At 40.9% G+C, this 22,177-nt stretch overlaps 1 protein-coding gene across 3 annotated transcripts in view; it reads right to left on the reverse strand.

Moving 5' to 3' along the window:
• Nucleotides 1–21,057, reverse strand: part of LOC136872575 (SUMO-activating enzyme subunit 1) — a 189,178-nt gene extending 168,121 nt beyond the window's left edge. For all 3 annotated transcript variants that reach the window (XM_068227208.1, XM_067146377.2, XM_067146378.2), the window contains exon 1: nt 20,850–21,057. In XM_068227208.1, the coding sequence (XP_068083309.1) occupies nt 20,850–20,941 (92 nt within the window). In that variant the 5' untranslated portion in view covers nt 20,942–21,057. The remainder of the gene's footprint in view (nt 1–20,849) is intronic.
• Between the last annotated feature and the right edge of the window lie 1,120 nt (nt 21,058–22,177).

Below are 22,177 nucleotides of genomic sequence, written 5' to 3' on the forward strand. Positions count from 1 at the left end.
GCCGAATATCAAGCCCCATGCATAGTGTGTGATGGACATGTCCAGACAGCACAGATATTTCTGGACAATACGGAGAACGTGGCCGCAAAACTTCTGGAAGTATTTGCTCTTACTGTAACAGAAGGTGATCCACATTCTAACATCTGCTCTACAAGCTTAACTGTACTGAATTTTGCATATGGGTTTATGATTGCCAAGCGCAATGGACGAGCTCGGGAATATCTTCGACAAAAAATTCCAGATTTAAATATGTGGTATTTTCTCAATTTTCTCTGCTGCTGAGAACAGATAAATCAGATCTGAACATCAGCAAATATTTCACCTTGAAGAATCATTTTTTACAACACAATCTTATTCTCAATATTTAAAATATTTCACGTTTTGCAAATAATAGTAATTTGACTGAATAGTAATAATTATTTTATAACTTTTATTTCTTCAAAATATTGTAAATTCACAAATTAAATAAATATGTAAAAGGAGTGTTGGAACTGCAAAATTTCTGTTGCATACATCCTATTGCTTTCCAATCAATATTTGTATGATATGCGTGAGGAATCAAATTAAGGCTTAGCCATGAACCCACATTATAATTTGCCAGTATGGGTGATCTTGTGACAGCAAAATTTGCCAGAATGTTTGTTAATATATTATGCAAAGTCCATAGGTGTTGAGTTTTGTAAATTCACTTGGGGATGCAATGAATCAGTTTTTACAATATAATCTTATTCTTAATGTTTAAATATACAGTGGGTCAAAAAAGTATTTGTACACCCAGCATTTTATGTACACCTGCAAAGAAAAGACAATATTTCTATTACAAATTATGTTGGGTCACAGCTTATGACCAGAAAAGAAATATTATGCATTTGCACGTATTAACTAACAAACATTATAAAAAGAACACACAGCAACGTAATATCTCATGTCAAAAATGTATTTGCACACTAGCTTCCAATCAACAAAAGATTACGACGAAGGTGATAGTATGTATTTGCACACTAGCTTCCAATCAACAAAAGATTACGACGAAGGTGATAGTATGACGTTCATTTTACACCACTGTACTGCACATTGAAGCACCAGCGGTCGGTGCATGTTTGTATCTAGAAAGGTGAACATCAGTCCCAAAACGAGAGAGCTTTCATAATCTCTGCGAGATAGAATTGTGTGGTTGCATCAACAAAGCAAAAGCCATCGTGAAATAGGGACAACTGTAAACATCAACTATTCCACAGTGCGTTACGTTATTAAACGACATGAAGAAACCGCTGACACAGTGAATATGCATCGATTAGGCCGCCCATGAGCACTTACTAACAGGGAGCGCCGGCAAATTATAAGGCAAGTGACAAAGAACCAGCTTACAAGTGCTCAAACATTACCTTCACATATCGCCACAATATCTGGTAAACGTATTAATCCACAGACAATAAGAAATGTATTGCACAGCGCACAACTGCACAGTAGAAAATCAAGTGAAAATAACCATTGCGAGATTAATCGACAGAAGGGCTTAGAATTCGCTAGAACACATGTAAACAAGCCCATGGAGTTTTGGAAAACTGTCATTTTCCACGATGGAAGTAAGTTCACTCTTTTCGGGTCTGAAGGAAAGGGCTTCATGTGGCAAAAAGCAAATAATTAACTCTGTTCAAAGAATCTGTGAGCTACTGTGAAACATGGTGTTAGCAACATCATGATTTGGGCATGCATGGATGGCATACAGTGAAGTAGGAAATATGATGTATATTGATGAAAAAATGACTGCCAAGAAGTATATGGAGGTGTTGCAAGATCAGTTAAAATTAAGTGCAGCAATATTGAACCTGAGTGATACATTTTATTTCCAACAGGATAACGATCTGCCTGGGATACACGAATGTGGCTTCTGTACGAGGTGCATATAAGACTCACACCACCGCTGTCCCGAGACATTAACCCCATTGAAAATTTATGGCATATATTGGATGTGGAAGTGAGGAAAAGGCATAATTCTAGTGAACGTCAATTGATGGAGGCATTGTCCGAAGAACGGTACAACATCTCATCGAACAAGCGTTTCTCTGAATATATTGAATAGGAGATCGCGGACCACCTCCCCCCAAGCCCAAGTTGTTAAGAGTGGCTTGCCTTAATCCGTGCTGAAGGGGTGCATGGCACATGGTTGATGTGTCACTAACAGACCCTCAGGGAACCTGGGTGACCTCCCTGAGTAGGTAACCTTACTCGGATAAACGGAGCTCTGACTGAGTGGACCATTTATTTCTGCAGTACTCGTGGCACAAAACGGAGATCCTAGAACAAATCTTAAGTGAAAGCTCAAACTCAGCAATACAAGGAGTGGATTTATCCCCAGACGTATCGTCATCAGAAGACTCTAAAATGGAGGTGACTGAAATAACTCCAGGAAGGGTTACAGAACCAGGAACATCAGAAACTGGGATCAAACTTAAAAACCTCTCTGGAGCACAAAGGAAGAAACTACCGACGGAGAGGAAGATGAAGGAAAGGACCTGGACGGAAAACAAACCACCCAGGAGCGAAAAGACCTCAACTTCCAAAAGATCTCGCTCAGAATCAAGCACTCCTAAACAGTGAGTACCAAAGCATCGCAGAAGCGAATCAATGCAACCTTTGAGCTACAGGGACGCTGTAAAAGGCATCAAGGTAGCTGTAATGGCTAAAAACAAAAAACGTAACCAGGAGCAAGCAGACCTGCTGAAAGGGAAAATTCCAGAATTGCTGGATTATAACCCTGAACAGGTGTCACCAAAATTTCTGGATAAATTCACACACGGTATCTTCTGGATGATCTGTGAGAATGAAGAAACTAAACACTGGCTATCCAGAGCTATAGCCAGACTTGGCAGCCATTGGGAGTGAATGGAGTTACAGGTTGTAAACTCCAAAGATCTCCCAAGGAAGCTAAGTGTCGTAGTCTGGGTCCCAGTTACAAACAATGTGGAAACCACCAAAAAAGCCTGAAGGCACAGAACCAAGGACTTCAGGTAAGTGACTGGCAACTTATGAGCCAGAAGTTGACAGAGAAACACCAAACTTTAGCATTCTCGGTGGGCCTCGACTCTTATTAGAAGCTAGAAGCAAAACAATTTAAGGTCTTCTGCAGACTATATCAAGTAACCTTTAAACCACTGAAGGGTAAACCCAGACCCAAGAGTGTGAATGAGAGTGGTCCAGATAAATCTTCAACATAGTAAGGCTGCCTCGGCAGCACTGTGTGTGGTGATGAGAGACTGTGACCTGGCTCTCGTTCAAGAACCTTCGGTTGCAAAATGCAAAATACAGGGATTGAGAGGGGTTGGAGGCAAACTGATATACAGTCGGATCAACCAGACTCCCATAACCTGTATACCTGCCGTTGATGGATTTCTGTTCCAGGGACCTCACGACAGTGGCAATCCAGACATCATCACAGGAAGGGTCAAGGAAACTTATCCTTAGATCTGCATACCTTCCTTATGATCATGAGCAGTTACCATCTACCAAGGAAGTAATGGACTTGATTGCAAGGTGTGACAAGGATGAAGAATACCAAATTTTAGGATGCGACGTCAAGTCACACAACCTGACATGGGTAGTAATAACAATAACACACAAGGTGAGCGTTTGTTAGAATTCATTTTGGAACGTAAGTTGAACATTATGAATAAAGGATATAAACCTACCTTTGTGATCAAAAACAGACAGGAGGTTATCGATGTAACTTAATCTACCCCTTACATAGGGAGCAAAGTAAGTGAATGGCATGTATGTGATTACAATAAGGCTTTAAGCTCGGCAAAGAGAGATTCCGGGAGAAGGTACCGTAGAGATAGATGAGACTCCAGAATGCACCAGACTTCAAAGAATTCTCTCTAAAGATAGCCGAAATAGCATAAAATCACTCCAACAAGAGAATGGAAATTGTACCAGAACCACGGAAGAAACCATGAAAGAAGTATTTCATGTACACTCTTCCCCGGCTCGGAAATCATAGAAGAACCTCCTGGAACTAGAGTTTCCATCTTGGCAATCAGACAGGAGAGACTAGAAACTAGCCAGGAAGGTAGTTAACTATGAAACTTTAAAATGGGCAATCTTATCATTCAAACAGTATAAATCATCAGGGAGTGATGGAATTATGCCCATCATGCTCCAAGAAGGCTTTAATGTGCTTGTGGTGATTATGATAAACATACTTAGGGCAAGCTTATCCCTAGGATATATACCAAAGGGGTGGAGACTGCAGGGCGGTATTCATACCTAAACTCGGGAAAGCTGTGGACCGGGCCAAGTCCTACAGACCTCAGACACTCATGTCTTTTATTCTCAAAACCTTAGAGGAAATGCTTGGCAGACGTATTAGGGATGATGCACTGGCTGAGAGACCTCTGCACCAGAACCAATACGCCTATCGAGCCGGAATGGCAACAGAGACAGCCCTTTTCCTAGTAGTACAAAGACTGGAAAAAACTCTGGAACAAAAGGAGATAGCATTGGTGGCTTGTCTGGATATCAAGGGAGCTTTCGACAATACCTCCTTTAAGTCAATGATCACAGCTGCCCGAGAGCAAGGATTAGATGGAACCTCTTGTAAGACCTACAACATGTATGGAAAGCAGCCTATCTGCGAGGGTTATAGGAGGATGTTTGCAGGGAGGGATTTTATCCCCCCTGCTGTGGAACCTCGTGGTGGATGGGCTGCTTAACAAAATAAGCAAATTGGATGTTAATACCATTGGCTATGGTGACGATATTGTCATTAGAGTCCAACAAGGAAAACTTACTAACACCATTAAGGAACAAATGCAAATGCCACTTTACGTTGTATACAACTGGGTAGAAATTGAGGGACTTAAAATAAGTTCTCATAAAACAGCCATTGTTCCATTCACCAGAAGAAGAGATCTAAATGGACTAAGTCCCCTGCTTCTGAGAGGTGAAGAAATTAAACTGCAGGGAGATGTTAAATTCTTGGGAGTAATCCTTGACATACAGTTAACCTGGAACCAGCATTTGAGCAAAATATATAACAAATTTGTAACCTCCTTCATGATTGTAAGGAGGATGTATGGAAATACGTGTGGACAAGGTATGATACACTGGCTGTATACTAAGGTACTGAGACCCTCAATAAAATGCAGTGCACTGGTATGGTGGACAAAGGTGCAGAATAAAACATCTCTGGTACAACTAGGTAGAATTCAAAGATTAGCCTGCCTAGCAATTACTGGAGCATTCAAAACAACCCCTAGAGCGTCGATGGGGGCCTTATTAGACATTTTAATCAAGGGGGAAGCGAGGATGGCGTTCCATACGCTAAAACAGGGTAAAACTGGAATTATTCCAGACTTGAAATCAGGAATATCATCAATAACAAAAATCGTAGAAGAGTCCATACTTGATATGCGGTCAGACTACACTTCCACATAGTATAACTTCAATAAAACATTCGAGGTAATAATTGAAACAGACTCCTGGAAGAAAGAACCTCAGCATCCTGAGGACGCTCTGATCTGGTTTACAGACGGATCAAAAGCTGACTCAGGGGTAGGCTCAAGCGTATATGGATTGAGACCAGGAAAAAGCATTAGCTTTCCGTTGGGAAGATATCTCACAGTATTCCAGGCAGAAGTTTATGCAATATTACAATGCATATATTAAAACATAAAAAAACCCATACTTTAAGAATATTCTTATATATTCAGACAGCCAGGCAGCACTGAAGGCTATAATAAGCACTAAAGTGAACTGAAGACTCGTGGAAGAATGTCTCGATGCCCTAACAAAACTGGGAGAACATAACAAAGTTAAACTGATATGGGACCCAGGACACAAGGGTATTGAAACAAACGAAAAAGCTGATGAATTTGCTCGAAAGGATGATGATGATGATGCTTGTTGTTTTTGGGGCCTAACATCGAAGGTCATCGGCCCCTAATGGTACGAAATGAAAGAACAAAAATTGCAAAAGCATCCACTGACCAAAATAAAAATAAAATATGTCATGAAGAATGAATGGATGGACAGGAACTCAACAAAACACAAAACAAACAAACAAAGACCAGTGGATCGGACTCAATACAGATCAAAAATAACATTATTACCGACCAAGGAACCACTTATAAAGCACAATGATGCTTGGTGTCTAAAGGGGGTGCAAAATCCACGTCTAAGGCCCCACAGAGTGGTACATGTTGCGAGTAAAATAGAACCATGGTATGTGTCATGTTGGGGTATTAATCAGAAGTAGCGAAGACTCGCGGTGTTCCACAAAAGATGGTACTACTCACAAGTATTGCAATACGTACAAGTAACGCAGACCTACGGTGTGTCTCACACAATGGCGCAACTCAGAGTCAACGCAAACCGAGAAGGTTCCCCCACCTAGGTGTACTAAACACAAGCACCGGTATTCCCGTGGTGTTCCTCACATAGTGGGTACTAATCACAGGCAACGCAGACCCACGGTGCTGCTCATATAGTGGTACAACTCACAGGCTATGCCCAGACCCGCGGTGTTGCACACATGGGTACGAATGGGTACGACGCATGGGTACTGGAATCCACCAGGCCAGGCTTTTACTGCTACTAATCACAAACCTATTTCGTACCGAATTTAGTGGTACTACTCGCAAGTACAGGCAACCTATGGTGTTCCCCGCGTGATGGTACGATTCAAAATTAGTTTCATGGTTCTAATTCAGTCAGCCCTTGGTCGCCCCTTTTAGTCACCTCTTACGACAGGCAGGGGATACCGCGGGTGTATTCTACATGTGCGTCCCCCACCCGCAGGGGGTAGTGTGTTTGGTCTGCGAGAGTTATTTTATTTCCCTCAAGTCCACCAGCAAGCCGGTTAGGACCCCCCTATCCGCCACCTGGGACGCGCCACGTGGGAGTATCACCTCAGGTTCGTGGTTGTTCGAAAGGGATCGGCATCGAACTTCCCTGGACAAGAGCTGGCTCAAGGAGTATCCAAATGCTCCATAAGGGAAGCTATGAAAGACTGGATCAAAAAGGAACACCAGAAAGGATGGAAGGCCAACCCTGGTATTAAACATGGGAAAAGGATTATCAACGAACCATGTAAGAAAACAGCTGAAAAGTTACCTAAATGTAACAAAATTCAGGCAAGATACATTGTGGCTCTTCTCACGGGCCATGCTCCCATGAAAAACACCTACCGGTAAATAACATGGGTATAATCAAAGGAAACCTAGACTGCAGATTATGCAGAAGGGAAACAGAGACAGCCAATCATATAATATGCTCTTGCAAAGTTTGAGATCACAGAAGATTCCATCTTTTTGGGAGGCCGACAATTGAACCATACGAACATACAGAATCCATTATGGGACTGTAGTATCTAATCAAAGATACAGGGATAATGGACCTGTGTTAATTACATAGGGCAGTACAATAAGACTCAAGGCTGCAGTACATCCGAAGCTTAGCTGACAGGCCTTTTGCAGACAAAATAAAACATTTGTCTGCCTGATTTTGTTACATGTTGTTATTCCATCATCTACTACAATGCCATTGTATGTCAAGATGTCTTCTATTATTTTACTAATGTAGTTTGTCTTTCCAACCATGTCTTCAATGTTTTGCACTAGATGTTTTCTGTCTATAAGATCAAAAGCCTTTTTATCATCAATGAAGACTGCGTAGTATTTTCCCTTGGGCATTCATAGTGCTGATTAAGTGATAGGAGGTAAGAGGATTACCATGAATGGAAAGAACGCCGAGTATCAAAAAGGTCGGCGCCTTGCCGAAAACCAGTCCAAGACCCATGGGTAGTGTGCGATGGACATGTCCAGACAGTGCAGATAATTCCGGACAATGGGGAGAACGTGGCGGCAAAACTTCTGGAAGTATTTGCTCTTACTGTAACAGAAGGCGATCCACATTCTAACATCTGCTCTACATGCTTAACTGTACTGAATTTTGCATATGGGTTCATGATTCCCAAGCGCAATGGACGAGCTCGGGAATATCTTCGACAAGAAAATTCCAGATTTAAATATGTAGTATTTTCTCAGTTTTGTCCAACTCGTTGGCTGAATGGTCAGCGTACTGGCCTTCAGTTCAGAGGGTCCCGGGTTCGATTCCCGGCCGGGTCAGGGATTTTAATCACTTCTGATTAATTCTTCTGGCTCGGGGACTGGGTGTGTATGTCCGTCCCAACACTCTCCTCATCATATTCAGACAACACACTACACTACCAACCACCACAGAAACACGCAATAGTGCTTACATCCCTCCATAGAGGGTTGGCATCAGGAAGGGCATCCGGCCACAAAACAGGGCCAAATCCACATGTGCGACGCAGTTCGCACCCGCGACCCCACAGGTGTGGGAAAAGCGGCAGGAAAAAGAAAGTATTTTCTCAGTTTTCTCTGCTGGTGAGAACAGATAAATCAGATCTGAACATCAGCAAAAATGAAATGGCGTATGGCTTTTAGTGCCGGGAGTGTCCGAGGACATGTTCGGCTCGCCAGATGCAGGTCTTTTGATTTGACACCCGTAGGTGACCTGCGCGTCGTGATGAGGATGAAATGATGATGAAGACGACACATACACCCAGCCCCCGTGCCAGCGAAATTAACCAATTAAGGTTAAAATTCCCGACCCTGCCGGGAATCGAACCCGGGACCCCTGTCACCAAAGGCCAGCACGCTAACCATTTAGCCATGGAGCCGGACTGAACATCAGCAAATATTTCATCTTGAAGAATCATTTTTTTATAATATAATCTTATTCTCAATATTTAAAATGTTTCACGTTTTGCAAACAATAGTAATTAGACTGATTGAATAGTAATAATTATAATTTTTATTTCTTCAAAATATTGTACACAAATTAAATAAATATGTAAAACGAGTGTTGGAACTGGAAAATTTCTGTTACATACATCCCATTGCTTTCTAATCAATATTTGTACGATATGTGTGACGAATCATATTAAGGCTCAGCCATGAAACAGAGGTATAATTTGCCAGTATGGGTGATCTTGTGACAGCAAAATTTTCTGGAATGTTTGTTAATATATTGTTTGTAAATTCCCTTGGGGATGCAATGAATCATTTTTTTAATAATATAATCTTATTCTCAATGTTTAAAAATCTTTTCTAAGTTCTTATGATATACAGTGGGTCCAAAAAGTATTTGCACACCCAGCATTTTATGTACAACTGCAAAGAAAAAACAATATTTCTATTACAAATTATGTTGGGTCATAGCTTATGACCAGCAAAGAAATATTATGCATTTGCACGTATTAACTAACAAACATTATAAAAAGAACACAAAGCAACGTAATATCTCAAGTCAAAAAAGTATTTGCACACTAGTTTCTATTCAACACAACGTTACGACGAAGGTGATAGTAGGCATTCATTTTACTCCACTGTATTGCACCATTGAAGCACCAGCAGTCGGTGTATGTTTGTATCTACAACGGTGAATATGAGTCCCAAAACAAGAGAGCTTTCAACATCTCTGCGACATAGAATGGTGAGGTTGCGTCAACAAGGCAAAAGCTATCGTGAAATAGCGACAACTGTACACATCAAGTATTCCACAGTGTAATACGTTATTAAACGACATGACGAAACCGGTGACACAGTGTTCAAGCATCGATCAGGCTGCCCGTGATCTCTTACTAACAGGTGACAAAAACCAGCATACAAGTGCTCAAACATTAGCTGCACATATCGCCACAACATCTGGTAAACGTATTAATCCACAGACAATAAGAAATGTATTGCACAGCGCATAACTGCACAGTAGAACGTCAAGGGAAAAACACCATCAGTGATGTTAATCGACAGCAGCGCTTACAAATCGTTAGAACACACGTAAGTGTGGCAAAAAACAAATACTGAACTCTGTTCAAACAATCTGTGATCTCCTGTGAAACATGGTGTTAGCAACATCATGATTTGGGCATGCATGGCATACATTAAAGTTGGAAATATGAAGTTTATCGATGAAAAAATGAATGCCAAGAAGTATATTGAGGTGTTGCAAGATCAGTTAAAATTAAGTGCAGCAATATTGAACCTGAGTGATACATTTTATTTCCAACAGGATAACGATCTGCTTGGGATACACGAATGTGGCTTCTGTACGAGGTGCATATAAGACTCACACCACCGCTGTCCCAAGACATTAACCCCATTGAAAATTTATGGCATATATTGGATGTGGAAGTGAGGAAAAGGCATAATTCTACTGAACGTCAATTGATGGAGGCATTGTCCGAAGAACGGTACAACATCTCATCGAACAAGCGCTTCTCTGAATATATTGAATAGGAGATCGCGGACCACCTCCGCCCAAGCCCAAGTTGTTAAGAGTGGCTTGCCTTAATCCGTGCCGAAGGGGTGCATGGCACATGGTTGATGTGTCACTAACAGACCCTCAGGGAACCTGGGTGACCTCCCTGAGTAAGTAACCTTACTCAGATAAATGGAGCTCTGACTGAGTGGACCATTTATTTCTGCAGTACTCGTGGGACAAAACGGAGACCCTAGAACAAACCCTAAGTGAAAGCTCAAACTCAGCAATACAAGGAGTGGATTTATCCCCAGACGTATCGTCATCAGAAGACTCTAAAATGGGGGTGAATGAAATAACTCCAGGAAGGATTACAGAACCAGGAACATCAGAAACTGGGATCAAACCTAAAAAAACTCTCTGGAGCACAAAGGAAGAAACTAACGAGGGAGAGGAAGATGAAGGAAGGAACCTGGACAAAATACAAACCGCCCAAGAGCGAAAAGACCTCGTTCAGAATCAAGCACTCCTAAACAGCGAGTACCAAAGCATGAAAGAAGAGAATCAATGCAACCTTTGAATAAAGGGACGCTTTAAAAGGCATCAAGGTAGCTGTAATGGCTAAAAACCAAAAACTTCACCAGGAACATGCAGACCTGGTGAAAGGGAAAATTCTAGAATTGCTGGATTATAATCCTAAACAGGTATCACCACAATTTCTTGTTAATAAATTCTCACAAGGTATCCTCTGGATGATCTCTGAGAATAAAGAATCTAAACCTGGCTATCCAGAGCTATAGCCAGACTTAGCAGCCTTTGGGAGGGAACAGAGTTGCAAGTTGTAGACTCCAAAGACCTCCGAAGGAGGCCAAGTGTCCTAGTCTGAGTCCCAGTTACAAACAATGCGGAAACCATCAAGAAAAAACTGAAGGCACAGAAACAAGGACTTCAGGTAAGTGACCGGCAACTTACGAGCCACAAGGTGACTGAGAAACACCAAACTTTGGCATTCTCGGTGGACCCCGAATCTTATAAGAAGCTAGAAGCAAAACAATTTAAGGTCTTCTGCGGCCTATATCAAGTAGCCTTGAAACAAAAAAAGGATAAACCCAGACCCAAGAGTGTGAATGAGAGTGGCCCAGATAAATCTTCAACATAGTAAGGCTGCCTCGGCAGCACTGTGAGTGGTGATGAGAGACTGTGACCTAACTCTCAATCAAGAACCTTCGGTTGCAAAAGGCAAAATACAGGGAAGGAGGGGTTGGAGGAGAACTGATATACAGTCGGACCAACCAGACTCCCAGAACATGTATACTTGCCAAAAAAGGAATAAAGTTACTGCCGTTGATGGATTTCTTTTCCAGGGACCTCACGACAGTGGCAATCCAGACATCATTACAGGAAGGGTCAAGGAGAATTATCCTTAGATCTGCATACCTTCCTTATGATGATGAGCAGTTACCACCTACCAAGGAAGAAATGGACTTGATTGGAAGGTGTGACAAGGATGGAGAACACCTAATTTTAGGATGCGATGCCAACTCACACAACCTGGCATGGGGTAGCAATAACAATAACCCACGAGGTGAGACTTTGTTAGAATTAATTTTGGAACGCAACTTGAACATAATGAATAAAGGAAATAAACCTACCTTTGTGATCAAAAACAGACAGGAGGTTACGATATAACTTCGTGATGATGATGCCTGTTGTTTTAAACGGGCCTAACATCGAGGTCATCGGTCCCTAATGGTACGAAATGAAATAACAAAAAGTTCAAATTCATCCACTGACCAAAATAAAATAAAAAATGTCATGAAGAATGAATGGGTGGACGTGAACCCAACAAAAAACAAACAAACAAACAAAAAACAGTGGACCAGACTCAAACAAAAGATCGTAAATAACAGTATTACTGACCAAGGGACCACTTATAAAGCACAATGATGCTTGATGTCTAAAGGGGTGCAAAATCCATGTCTAAGGCCCCAAAGAATGGTTCATGTCGCGAGTAAAGTAGAACCATGTTATTTGTCATCTTGGGGTACTAATCAAAAGTAGCGAAGACTCACGGTGTTCCACACAATATGGTACTGCTCACAGGTATTATACTTCATATAAGGAACGCAGACCTATGGTGTTTCTCACACAATCGCGCCACTCACAGCCAACGCAAAAAGATGAGGCTCCTCACCTAGGTGTACTAATCATGGGAGCCGGTATTCCCGTGATGTTCCTCACATAGTGGGCACCAATCACAGGCAACACAGACCGACGGTGTCGCTCATATAGCGGTACAAATCACAGGCTACGCCCAGATCCGCGTTGTTGCTGACATGGGTACGACGCACGGCTACTGGAAACCCCCATGCCAGCCTCTTTACTGCTACTAATCACAAACCCATTTTGTACCTAATTTAGTGGTACTATTTAAATCTAAGAATTTCATTTTTTGTCCGTATTGAACTGAGAATGGAAGATAGGAAACTTAAAAGGGTCCACCTTTTCAATACAAAAATGTTATAGTTTATTTACAACATATATTTACACTTGGAACTAGTTTTGACGCTGTTTGGCGTCATCTTCAGCCAAAATGTGGGAAATAGGCTAGCATGTAGACATTTATATTACACAAGGCGTTACATTAAACAATACACATCTTACGAGGAGATAAAAACAGGGACGAATATAGAAACAAATGAATCGTTGAGAAAGCAAAAGTTATAAATATTAAAAATAACCTTAACCACACATCTTGCAGTGCGAAAATATTCGCCTTGAATGATTCCTGAATACCAAACGCACGCGCACACATTTCTGAAGAGCCAGCAGGCAGGAAAAAGTAAAGTGAAACCTTAAGAGTTCTTCTGAAAAGAGTTCATCATTTTTTCTACGTTCCGACTAACTAATGAAGTCTCCCTCGAGTTCCTGATAAACATACACAACAGGAAATTTTCCTTCACTCTCAACAATAGCTATAAAGACCAACGGTAAATTGCATTTTAAATATTGTGCAGAGACGTGAAAGCATGATCTTGAACATGATATAACTTCTTCATATAACCCAATTTTTTTACACAAGGTGTTACATTAAACAATACACATCTTAAAAGGAGTACAGTACTTGCAAGTACAGGCAACCCATGGTGTTCCCCGCATGATGGTACGAATCAAAAGTAGTTGCATGGTTCTAATTCAATCAACCCTTGGTCGCCCCTTTTAGTCGCCTCTCACGACAGGCAGGGGATACCGTGGGTGTATTATTCGTCTGTGTCACCCACCCACAGGGGGTAAAGAGAGAGAAGAAAAAAGAAAGAAGGGATCCGTCACTTAGAAAAATGAAGTAACGGATGAAGAAAGGCAAGGGCCACGAAGGGCGTGAAAATGAAAGACTCCCTAGGCCTCGAATGCTCTAATATCGTCGGGGTCGGAAAAGAACAAGAGCTGACCAAGGGAGGTCGGATAGGATAGACGAAAGTGAGGAGCCAGGCACAAGTAAGTGGAAGCAATGCCAAGACTCAGCTAAGGGCCCCGTGGTCGCCAATTCACACTCCCAAGTTGAGAGCCCCTTGGCCCCTGTTAGTCACCTCTTACGACAGGCAGGGGATGCCGCAGGTGTATTCTACAGGTGCGTCCCCCACCCGCAGGGGGTCGATATAACTTCATCTACCCCTTATATAGGGAGCAAAGTGAATGGGATGTATTTGAGGAAATAAGTTGTTCAGAACACAGATATATAATATTCAACATGGCAGGACTAGAATGTGAAACAGAATACTACGGAAATCCTCAGAGAACTAACTGGGACAACTACAAAAGTGAACTAGTTCAGAAACTCAGGGGAATAAACAGAAACATTAAAAGTGTAGAAGAGATGGAAGTTGTAGCAGGGCAATTGCCGGATGCAATAATTTCAGCGTACAAAGAAACCTGCCCTCTGGTAGTCAGGCAGTCCAAAAGGAAGATTCCTTGTTGGAGCAAAGACCTGGCAGACCAAAGAAGACAGGTTAGAAAACTGTTTAATACAGCAAACAAAAATCAGGAAAATGGCAGAAATATAGGAAATCCATGACTGATTACAATAAGGCTTTAAGATCGGCAAAGAGAGATTCCTGGCAAAGGTACTGTACAGAGATAGATGAGACTCCGGAATGTGCCAGACTTCAATGAATTCTCTCTAAAGATAGCCGAAATAGCATAAATTCACTCCAACAAGAGAATGGAAATTATACCAGAACCACGGAAGAGACCATGAAAGAATTATTTCATGTATACTTCCCCGGCTCGGAAATCATAGAAGAAACTCCTGGAGGCTGGGACAGCCTGGAACTGGAGTTTCCATCTTGGAAATCCGACAGGAGAGACTAGGAAGTAGCCAGGAAGATAGTTAACTATGAAACTTCAAAATGGGCAACCTTCTCATTTAAACAGTATAAGTCCCAATGGAATTATGCCCATCATGCTCCAAGAAGGCCTTAATGTGCTTGTGGGGATTATGATAAACATATTTAGGGCAAGTTTGGCCCTAGAATATATACCAATGGGGTGGAGACACAGCAGGGCGGTGTTCATACCTAAACCCGGGAAGGCTATGGACCAGGACAAAGTCCTACAGACCTCTTATACTCAAGTCTTCAATCTCAAAACCTTAGAGAAAATGCTTGACAGACATATTAGGGATGATACACTGGCTGAGAGATCTCTGCACCGGAACCAATATGCCTATCGAGCTGGAATGGCAACAGAGACAGCCCTTTTCCTGGTAGTACAAAGACTGGAAAAAACTCTGGAACTTAAGGAGGTAGCTTTGGGAGCTTTTCTGGATATCGAGGGAACTTTCGGCAATACCTCATTTAAATCAATGATCACAGTTGCTTGAGAGCGAGGATTAGATGGAACTTCTCGTAGATGGATGAAAGCCATGCTCAAAAGCAGAATGATACATACAACATGTATGGAAAGTAGCCTGTTTGCAAGGGTACGTGAGGATGTCCGCAGGGAGTGATTTTATCCCCCCCTGCTGTGGAACCTTGTGGTGGACAGACTGCTTAACAAAATAAGCTATTTGTATTTAATATCATTGGCTATGCTGACGATATTGTCAGTATAGTTCAAGGAAAATTTGCCAACATCGTTAAGGAACGAATGCAATTGGCACTTAACGTTGTATACAACTGGGTAGAAAATGAGGGACTTAAAATAAGTCCCCATAAAACAGCCATTGTTCCATTCACCAGAAGAAGAGATCTAAAGGGACTAAGACCCCAGCTTCTGAGAGGTGAAGAAATTAAACTGCAGGGAGAGTTTGAATACTTGGGAGTAATCCTTGACTCAAAAGTTAACCTGGAACCTGCATTTGTGCAAAATATATAACAAATTTGTAACCTCCTTCATGATTGTAAGGAGGATGTATGGAAATACGTGGTGACTAAGACCTAGTATGATACATGGCTGTATACTAAGGTTCTGAGACCCTTAATAACAAACGGTGCACTGGTGTGGTGGACTAAGGTGCAGAATAAAACATCTCTGGTACAACTAGGTAGATATCAACAATTTTTTTTTTTTTTTTTTTTTTTTGCTAATTACTTTATGTCACACCGACACAGATAAGTCTTATGGCTACGATGGGATAGGAAAGACCAAGGAGTTGGAATGAAGCGGCCGTGGTCTTAATTAATCTACAACCCCAGTTCTGCCTGGTGTGAAAATGGGAAACCACGGAAAACCATCTTCAGGGCTGCCGACAGTGGGATTCGAACCCACCATCTCCCGGATGCAAGCTCACAGCCGTGCGCCTCCTACCGCATGGCTAGCTTGCCCGGAAGAATTTGAAGATTAGCCTGCCTAGCATTTACTGGAGCATTCAAAACAACCCCTACAGCGTCCATGGAGGCCTTATTAGACCCGGCCCCACTTGACATTTTAATCAAGGGGAAAACGAGGATGGCATTCCATAGGCTAAAACAGCGTAAAACTGGAATTATTCCAGACTCGAAATCAGGAATATCATCAATAACAAAAATTGTAGAAGACTCCATACTTGATATGCGATCAGACTACTCTTCCACACAATATAACTTCATTAAAACATTTGAGGTAATAATTGAAACAGACTCCTGGAAGAAAGAACCTGAGCATCCTGAGGACGCTCTGATCTGCTTTACAGATGGATCAAAAGCTGACTCAGTGGTAGGCTCAGGGGTATATGCTATGAGACCATGAAAAAGCATTAGCTTTCCATTGGGAAGATATCCTACGATATTCCAGGTAGAAGTTTATGCAATATTACAATGCATATATGAAAACATAAAAAGAACCTATACTTTAAGATTCTTTTATATTCAGACAGCCAAGCAGCACTGAAGGCTATAATAAGCCCTAAAGTGAACTCAAGACTGGTGGAAGAATGTCTCAATGCCCTAACAAAACTGGGAGAACATAACAAAGTTAAATTGATATGAGTCCCAGGACACACGGGCATTGAAAGAAGCGATAAAGTTGATGAACTTGCTCGCAAGGGGTCTGTATCAAACTTTCCTGGACCAGAGCCGGCTCTAGGAGTATCCAAATGCTCCATAAGAGAAGCTATCAAAGACTGGATCAATAAGGAACAAAGGAAAATATGGAAGGCCAACCCTGGTATTATCAACGAACCATGTAAGAAAACAGCTGAAAAGTTACCTAAATGTAACAAAATTCAGGCAAGATACATGGTGGCTCTTCTCACGGGTCATGTTCCCGTGAAAAAAACACCTAAATAAAATGGGTATAATCAAAGGAAACCTAGACTGCAGATTATGCGGGAAAAAAACAGAGACAGCCCATCATATAATCTGCTCTTGCAAAGTTTTAGAGCGCAGAAGTTTCAATCATTTTGGGAGACACACAACTGAACCAAAAGAAATTCATACAGAATCCATTATGGGACTGTATTATCTAATCAAAGACACAGGGATAATGGACTGGAGTTAATTACATAGGGCAGTACAATAAGCCTCATGGCTGCAGTACATCCAGAGCTTAGCTGAGGAGCCCTTTGGAGAGAAAAAAATCACCATTTTTCTGCCTGATTTTGTTAGATGTTATTCCATCATCTACTACAATGTCGTTGTATGTCAAGATGTCTTCTATTATTTTACTAATGTAGTGTGTCTTTCCAATCATGTCTTCAATGTTTTGCAGTAGTTGTTTTCTGTCTCTAAGATCAAAAGACTTTTTGTCATCAATGAAGACTGCCTAGTATTTTCCCTTGGGCATTCTTAGCGCTGCTTAAGTGATAGGAGGTAAGAGGTGGTGATTATTGTTTTAAGAGGAAGTACAACTAGGCAATCATCCTCTATATAACACTAATCAGAGAGAAGAAATGGAAGGGGTCCGACACTTTGAAAAATGAAGGTATCGGCCAAAGGAAGACAAGGGCCGCCAAGGGCATGAAAATGAAAGACTCCCTAGGCCTCCATACATAATACCGCCGGGGTCGGAAAAGAACAAGAGTTGACCAAGGGAGGTCGGATAGGATAGGTGGAAGTGAGGAGCCTGGCACAAGTAAGTGGAGGCAATGCCAGGACTCAGCTGAGGGCCCGTGGTCGCCAACCCACGCTCCAAAGTTCAGAGCCCCTGGGGCCCCTATAAGGTGCCTCTTACGACAGGCAGGTGAAACTGAGGGTGTTATTCTACCGCCCCCACCCACAGGGGGAGGAGGTAAGAGGATTATCATGATTGGAAAGAAACGCTGAGTATCGAAAAGTTCAGCGAGTCGTCGAAGACCAGTCAAAGATCATGCGTAGTGAGCAATGGACATGTCCAGACAGTGCAGATATTTCCGGACAATGGGGAGAATGTGGCGGCAAAACTCCTGGAAGTACTTGCTCTTACTGTAACAGAAGGCGATCCACATTCTAACATCTGCTCTACATGCATAACTGTACTGAATTTTTCATATGGGTTTATGATTGCCAAGCGAAATGGATGAGCTCCAGAACATCTTCAACAAGAAATTTCAGATTTAAATGTGTAGTATTTTCTCAATTTTCTCTGCTGCTGAGAACAGATGAATCAGATCTGAACATCAGCAAATATTTCATCTTGAAGAATCATTTTTTATAATATAATCTAATTCTCAATATTTAAAATTTTTCACGTTTTGCAAATAATAGTAACTGGACTGATTGAATAGTAATAATTATTTTATAATTTTTATTTCTTCAAAATATTGTAAATTCACAAATTAAATAAATATGTAAAAGGAGTGTTGGAACTGGAAAATTCCTATTGCTTTCTAATCAATATTTGTACGATATGTGTGATGAATCATATTAAGGCTCAGCCATGAACCAGAGTTATAATTTGCCAGTATGGGTTATCTTGTGACAGCAAAATTTGCCAGAATATTTGTGAATATATTATGCAACGTCCATAGGTGTTAAGCTTTGTAAATTCTCTTGGGGATGCAATGAATCATTTTTTATAATACCGTACAATCTTATTCTCAATGTTTAAAATCTTTCTAAAGTTCTTATGATATACAGTGGGTCAAAAAAGTATTTTCACACCCAGCTTTTTATGTAGCCTATAACTGCAAAGAAAAGACAATATATCTATTACAAATTATGGTGGGTCATAGCTTATGAGCAGCAAAGAAATAGTACACATTTGCACGTTTTAACTAACAAACATTACAAATAGAACACAAAGCAACGTAATATCTCATGTGAAAAAGAATTTCCACACTAGCTTCTATTCAGCAAAACGTTACGACGAAGGTGATGGTATGACATTCATATGTTTGTATTTAGAACGGTGAATATAAGTCCCGAAACAAGTTAGCTTTCAAGATCTCTGCGAGATAGAAAATTGTGAGGTTGTGTCAACAAGGCAAAAGCTATCATGAAATATGGACAACTGTAAACATCATCTATTCCACAGTACGTTACGTTATTAAACGACGTGAAGAAACTGGTGACACAGTGAATAAGCATCGATCAGGCCGCCCACGAGCACTTACTAACGGGAAGCGCCGGCAAATTATAAGGCAAGTGATAAAGAACCAGCTTAAAAGTGCTCAAACATTAGCTACACATATTGCCACAACATCTGGTAAACGTATTAATCCACAGACAATAAGAAATGTATTGCACAGTGCACAATTGCGCGGTAGAACATCAAGGGAAAAAACCATCAGTGAGGTAATCGACAGAAGCTCTTACAATTCACTAGAATGCACGTAACCAAGCACATGGAGTTTTGGAAAACTGTCATTTTCCACAATGAAAGTAAGTTCACACTTTTCGGGTCTGATGGAAAGGGCTTCGTAAGGCAAACAGAAAATACTGATGTCTGTTCAAAGAATCTGTGAACTACTGTGAAATATGGTGGTAGCAACATAATGATTTGGGCATGCATGGCAGCATACAGTGAAGGGTGATCTTGTGACAGCAAAATTTGCCAGAATGTTTGTTAATATATTATGCAAAGTCCATAGGTGTTGAGTTTTGTAAATTCCCTTGGGGATCCAATGAATCATTTTTTATAATATAATCTTATTCTCAATGTTTAAAGTCTTTTCTAAGTTCTTATGATTTACAGTGTGTCAAAAAAGTATTTGTACACTCAGCATTTTATGTATAACTACCAAAAAAAGATAATATTTCTATTACAAATTATGTTGGGTCATAGCTTATGACCACCAAAGAAATAGTAGGGCTTACACATTTGCATGTTTTAACTAACAAACATTACGAAAAGAACACAAAGCAACGTAATATCTCATCTAAAAAACGCATTTGCACACTAGCTTCTATTTGGCAAAACGTTACAACGAAGGTGATAGTATTGATGAAGAAATGACTGCCAAGAAGTATATTGAGGTGTTGTAAGATCAGTTAAAATTAACTTAAGTGCAGCAATATTGAACCCGAGTGATACATTTTATTTCTAACAGGATAATGTTCTGCTTGGGATACACGAATTTGGCTTCTGTACGATGTCCGTAGAAGGTTCACCATATCTCCGCAGTCCCCGGACATTAACTCCATTGAAAATTTATGGCATATATTGGATGTGGAAGAGAGAAAAAGGCATATTTCCAGTAAACGTCAAGTGATGGAGGCATTGTCCGAAGAACGGTAAAAGATCTCATTGAACTGCACACAAGCTTTGGTAGCATCAATGCCAAGCATTTACCAGTTTGTTACTCCAACTCCATGGCTAAATGGTTAGCGTACTGGTACTGGCCTTTGGTCCCAGAGGTCTCGGGTTCGATTTCCGGCGGGGTCAGGGATGTTAACCTTCTTTGTTTAATTTCACCGATTCGAGGGCTGGGTGTTTATTTACTAAAATTTTATTTCGCGTTCATTCCACTATCACAGAAAATGAGAAACTGATGGGGATCCGGGGACACCGGACGTTACTATTGGAGTTATGCATGTCGCCACTATTTCCTCGTCACAATATATCATACACTAAATTAAGCCAGGCGCTCACTGGTGTAATTATATTCCGCGCGATTTATTTAATCAATACGGTTAAACAACAAAATTACCGTTGTTTACCGAATACCTTACCGTTTCTGTGATTCTAAACCCCACAAGCGGATTTGGCGGTCATACAACTCAGCCTCATCCTCCGTTAGGTCTGCGGAACTTTTTGCAACCATCGTACAATGTCACTCTTTGTACAACCTGTGTTACACTGCAATGAAAAATAGATAATGTTCTTCTCATAGAAAATATGTACTTTAATTTAAAACCTCCGCCGTTCAATTCAAGGGTATTCAATGATATTCCAAAGAATTTAGCACACCAAGCACCAAAGAGAACGCCAAGTAACGTATGTTCGAAGCTGCTCGAAGTCCCTAAAGCACCAAATGAACAAAGACAATGTGAAGAATAAATGCAGCAAAGTGAATGCAGTGCAAGTAATGTGATGAGCACAGAATAATATATTTATTATAAACAGAATGACTGCAGGATTCGAGACTTCTGAAACAACTAGTACAACACAATCTCGTCTCAAAAAATACCAAAACAGGATGTAAATGGATCAGAGAAGTAAGAGAGGATCTGAAGGAAATAGGCCTTACAACAGAAGACACCACAAATAAGATAAAATTGAATACAAAACTCAAGAATACAAACCTCCGCTTTACCCTTAAGGCCGGTCTCCACTGATTAACATTTAACAACAACATGTTAAATGTTAAAAGTGTTAAATGTTAACTGGTAAAACCATCAACATGTTAAATATTAAATGTTGAATACTGTTTCATTTAACATTGTGTCCACACTTAATAAACATGTTAAACTTAACTTTCTTTGTTTATATGTAGGTAGTTCATCATATCAGTTTGCGGTAATAAATTTAGGTGGTGTCTAGTATTTTCAAACAAGGACAAAGGACTCAGATGAAAAAGATGTGGCCTTTGTTATTGCCACTGTTGCTTCTTGTTATGATTTACAAACGCAGTTTTATTAGACACATTTCCTCCCCTCATCCTGCTCATTGCTTCAAAAACAAGACACTATGAAGTAGGTATAAACTTCGTCCGTTCCCGCCCCCCGCCCCCCGACTTCAGACTTTTTCTGATTTTTTGCAATACTCGACTGTACTGGGAGCGGAGGTACGCTAGGTTTTTTTTCGATGCACTCGCGGGAATAATTATAATATAGAGTTCCTGGAAATTGTCGGTTTTCTTCGCTTTATCTCTGTATTCCTTTGATGAGACATCACACAAGCAAGGCCTTTCTATTATATCATTAATTAAGTCCAAAGGAATCTTGCTCCACTCCATTTCTGACTATAAATTTTAGTATAGGCTAGTGCAGACAGAACGACACGCGTACGCGTACCGGTACTGTATTTGTAGCTTATAACAAAGAGAATGAGTGTTGCG

Source organism: Anabrus simplex, chromosome 4 (genome assembly GCF_040414725.1).
Source record: "Anabrus simplex isolate iqAnaSimp1 chromosome 4, ASM4041472v1, whole genome shotgun sequence".
Lineage (NCBI taxonomy): Eukaryota > Metazoa > Arthropoda > Insecta > Orthoptera > Tettigoniidae > Anabrus > Anabrus simplex.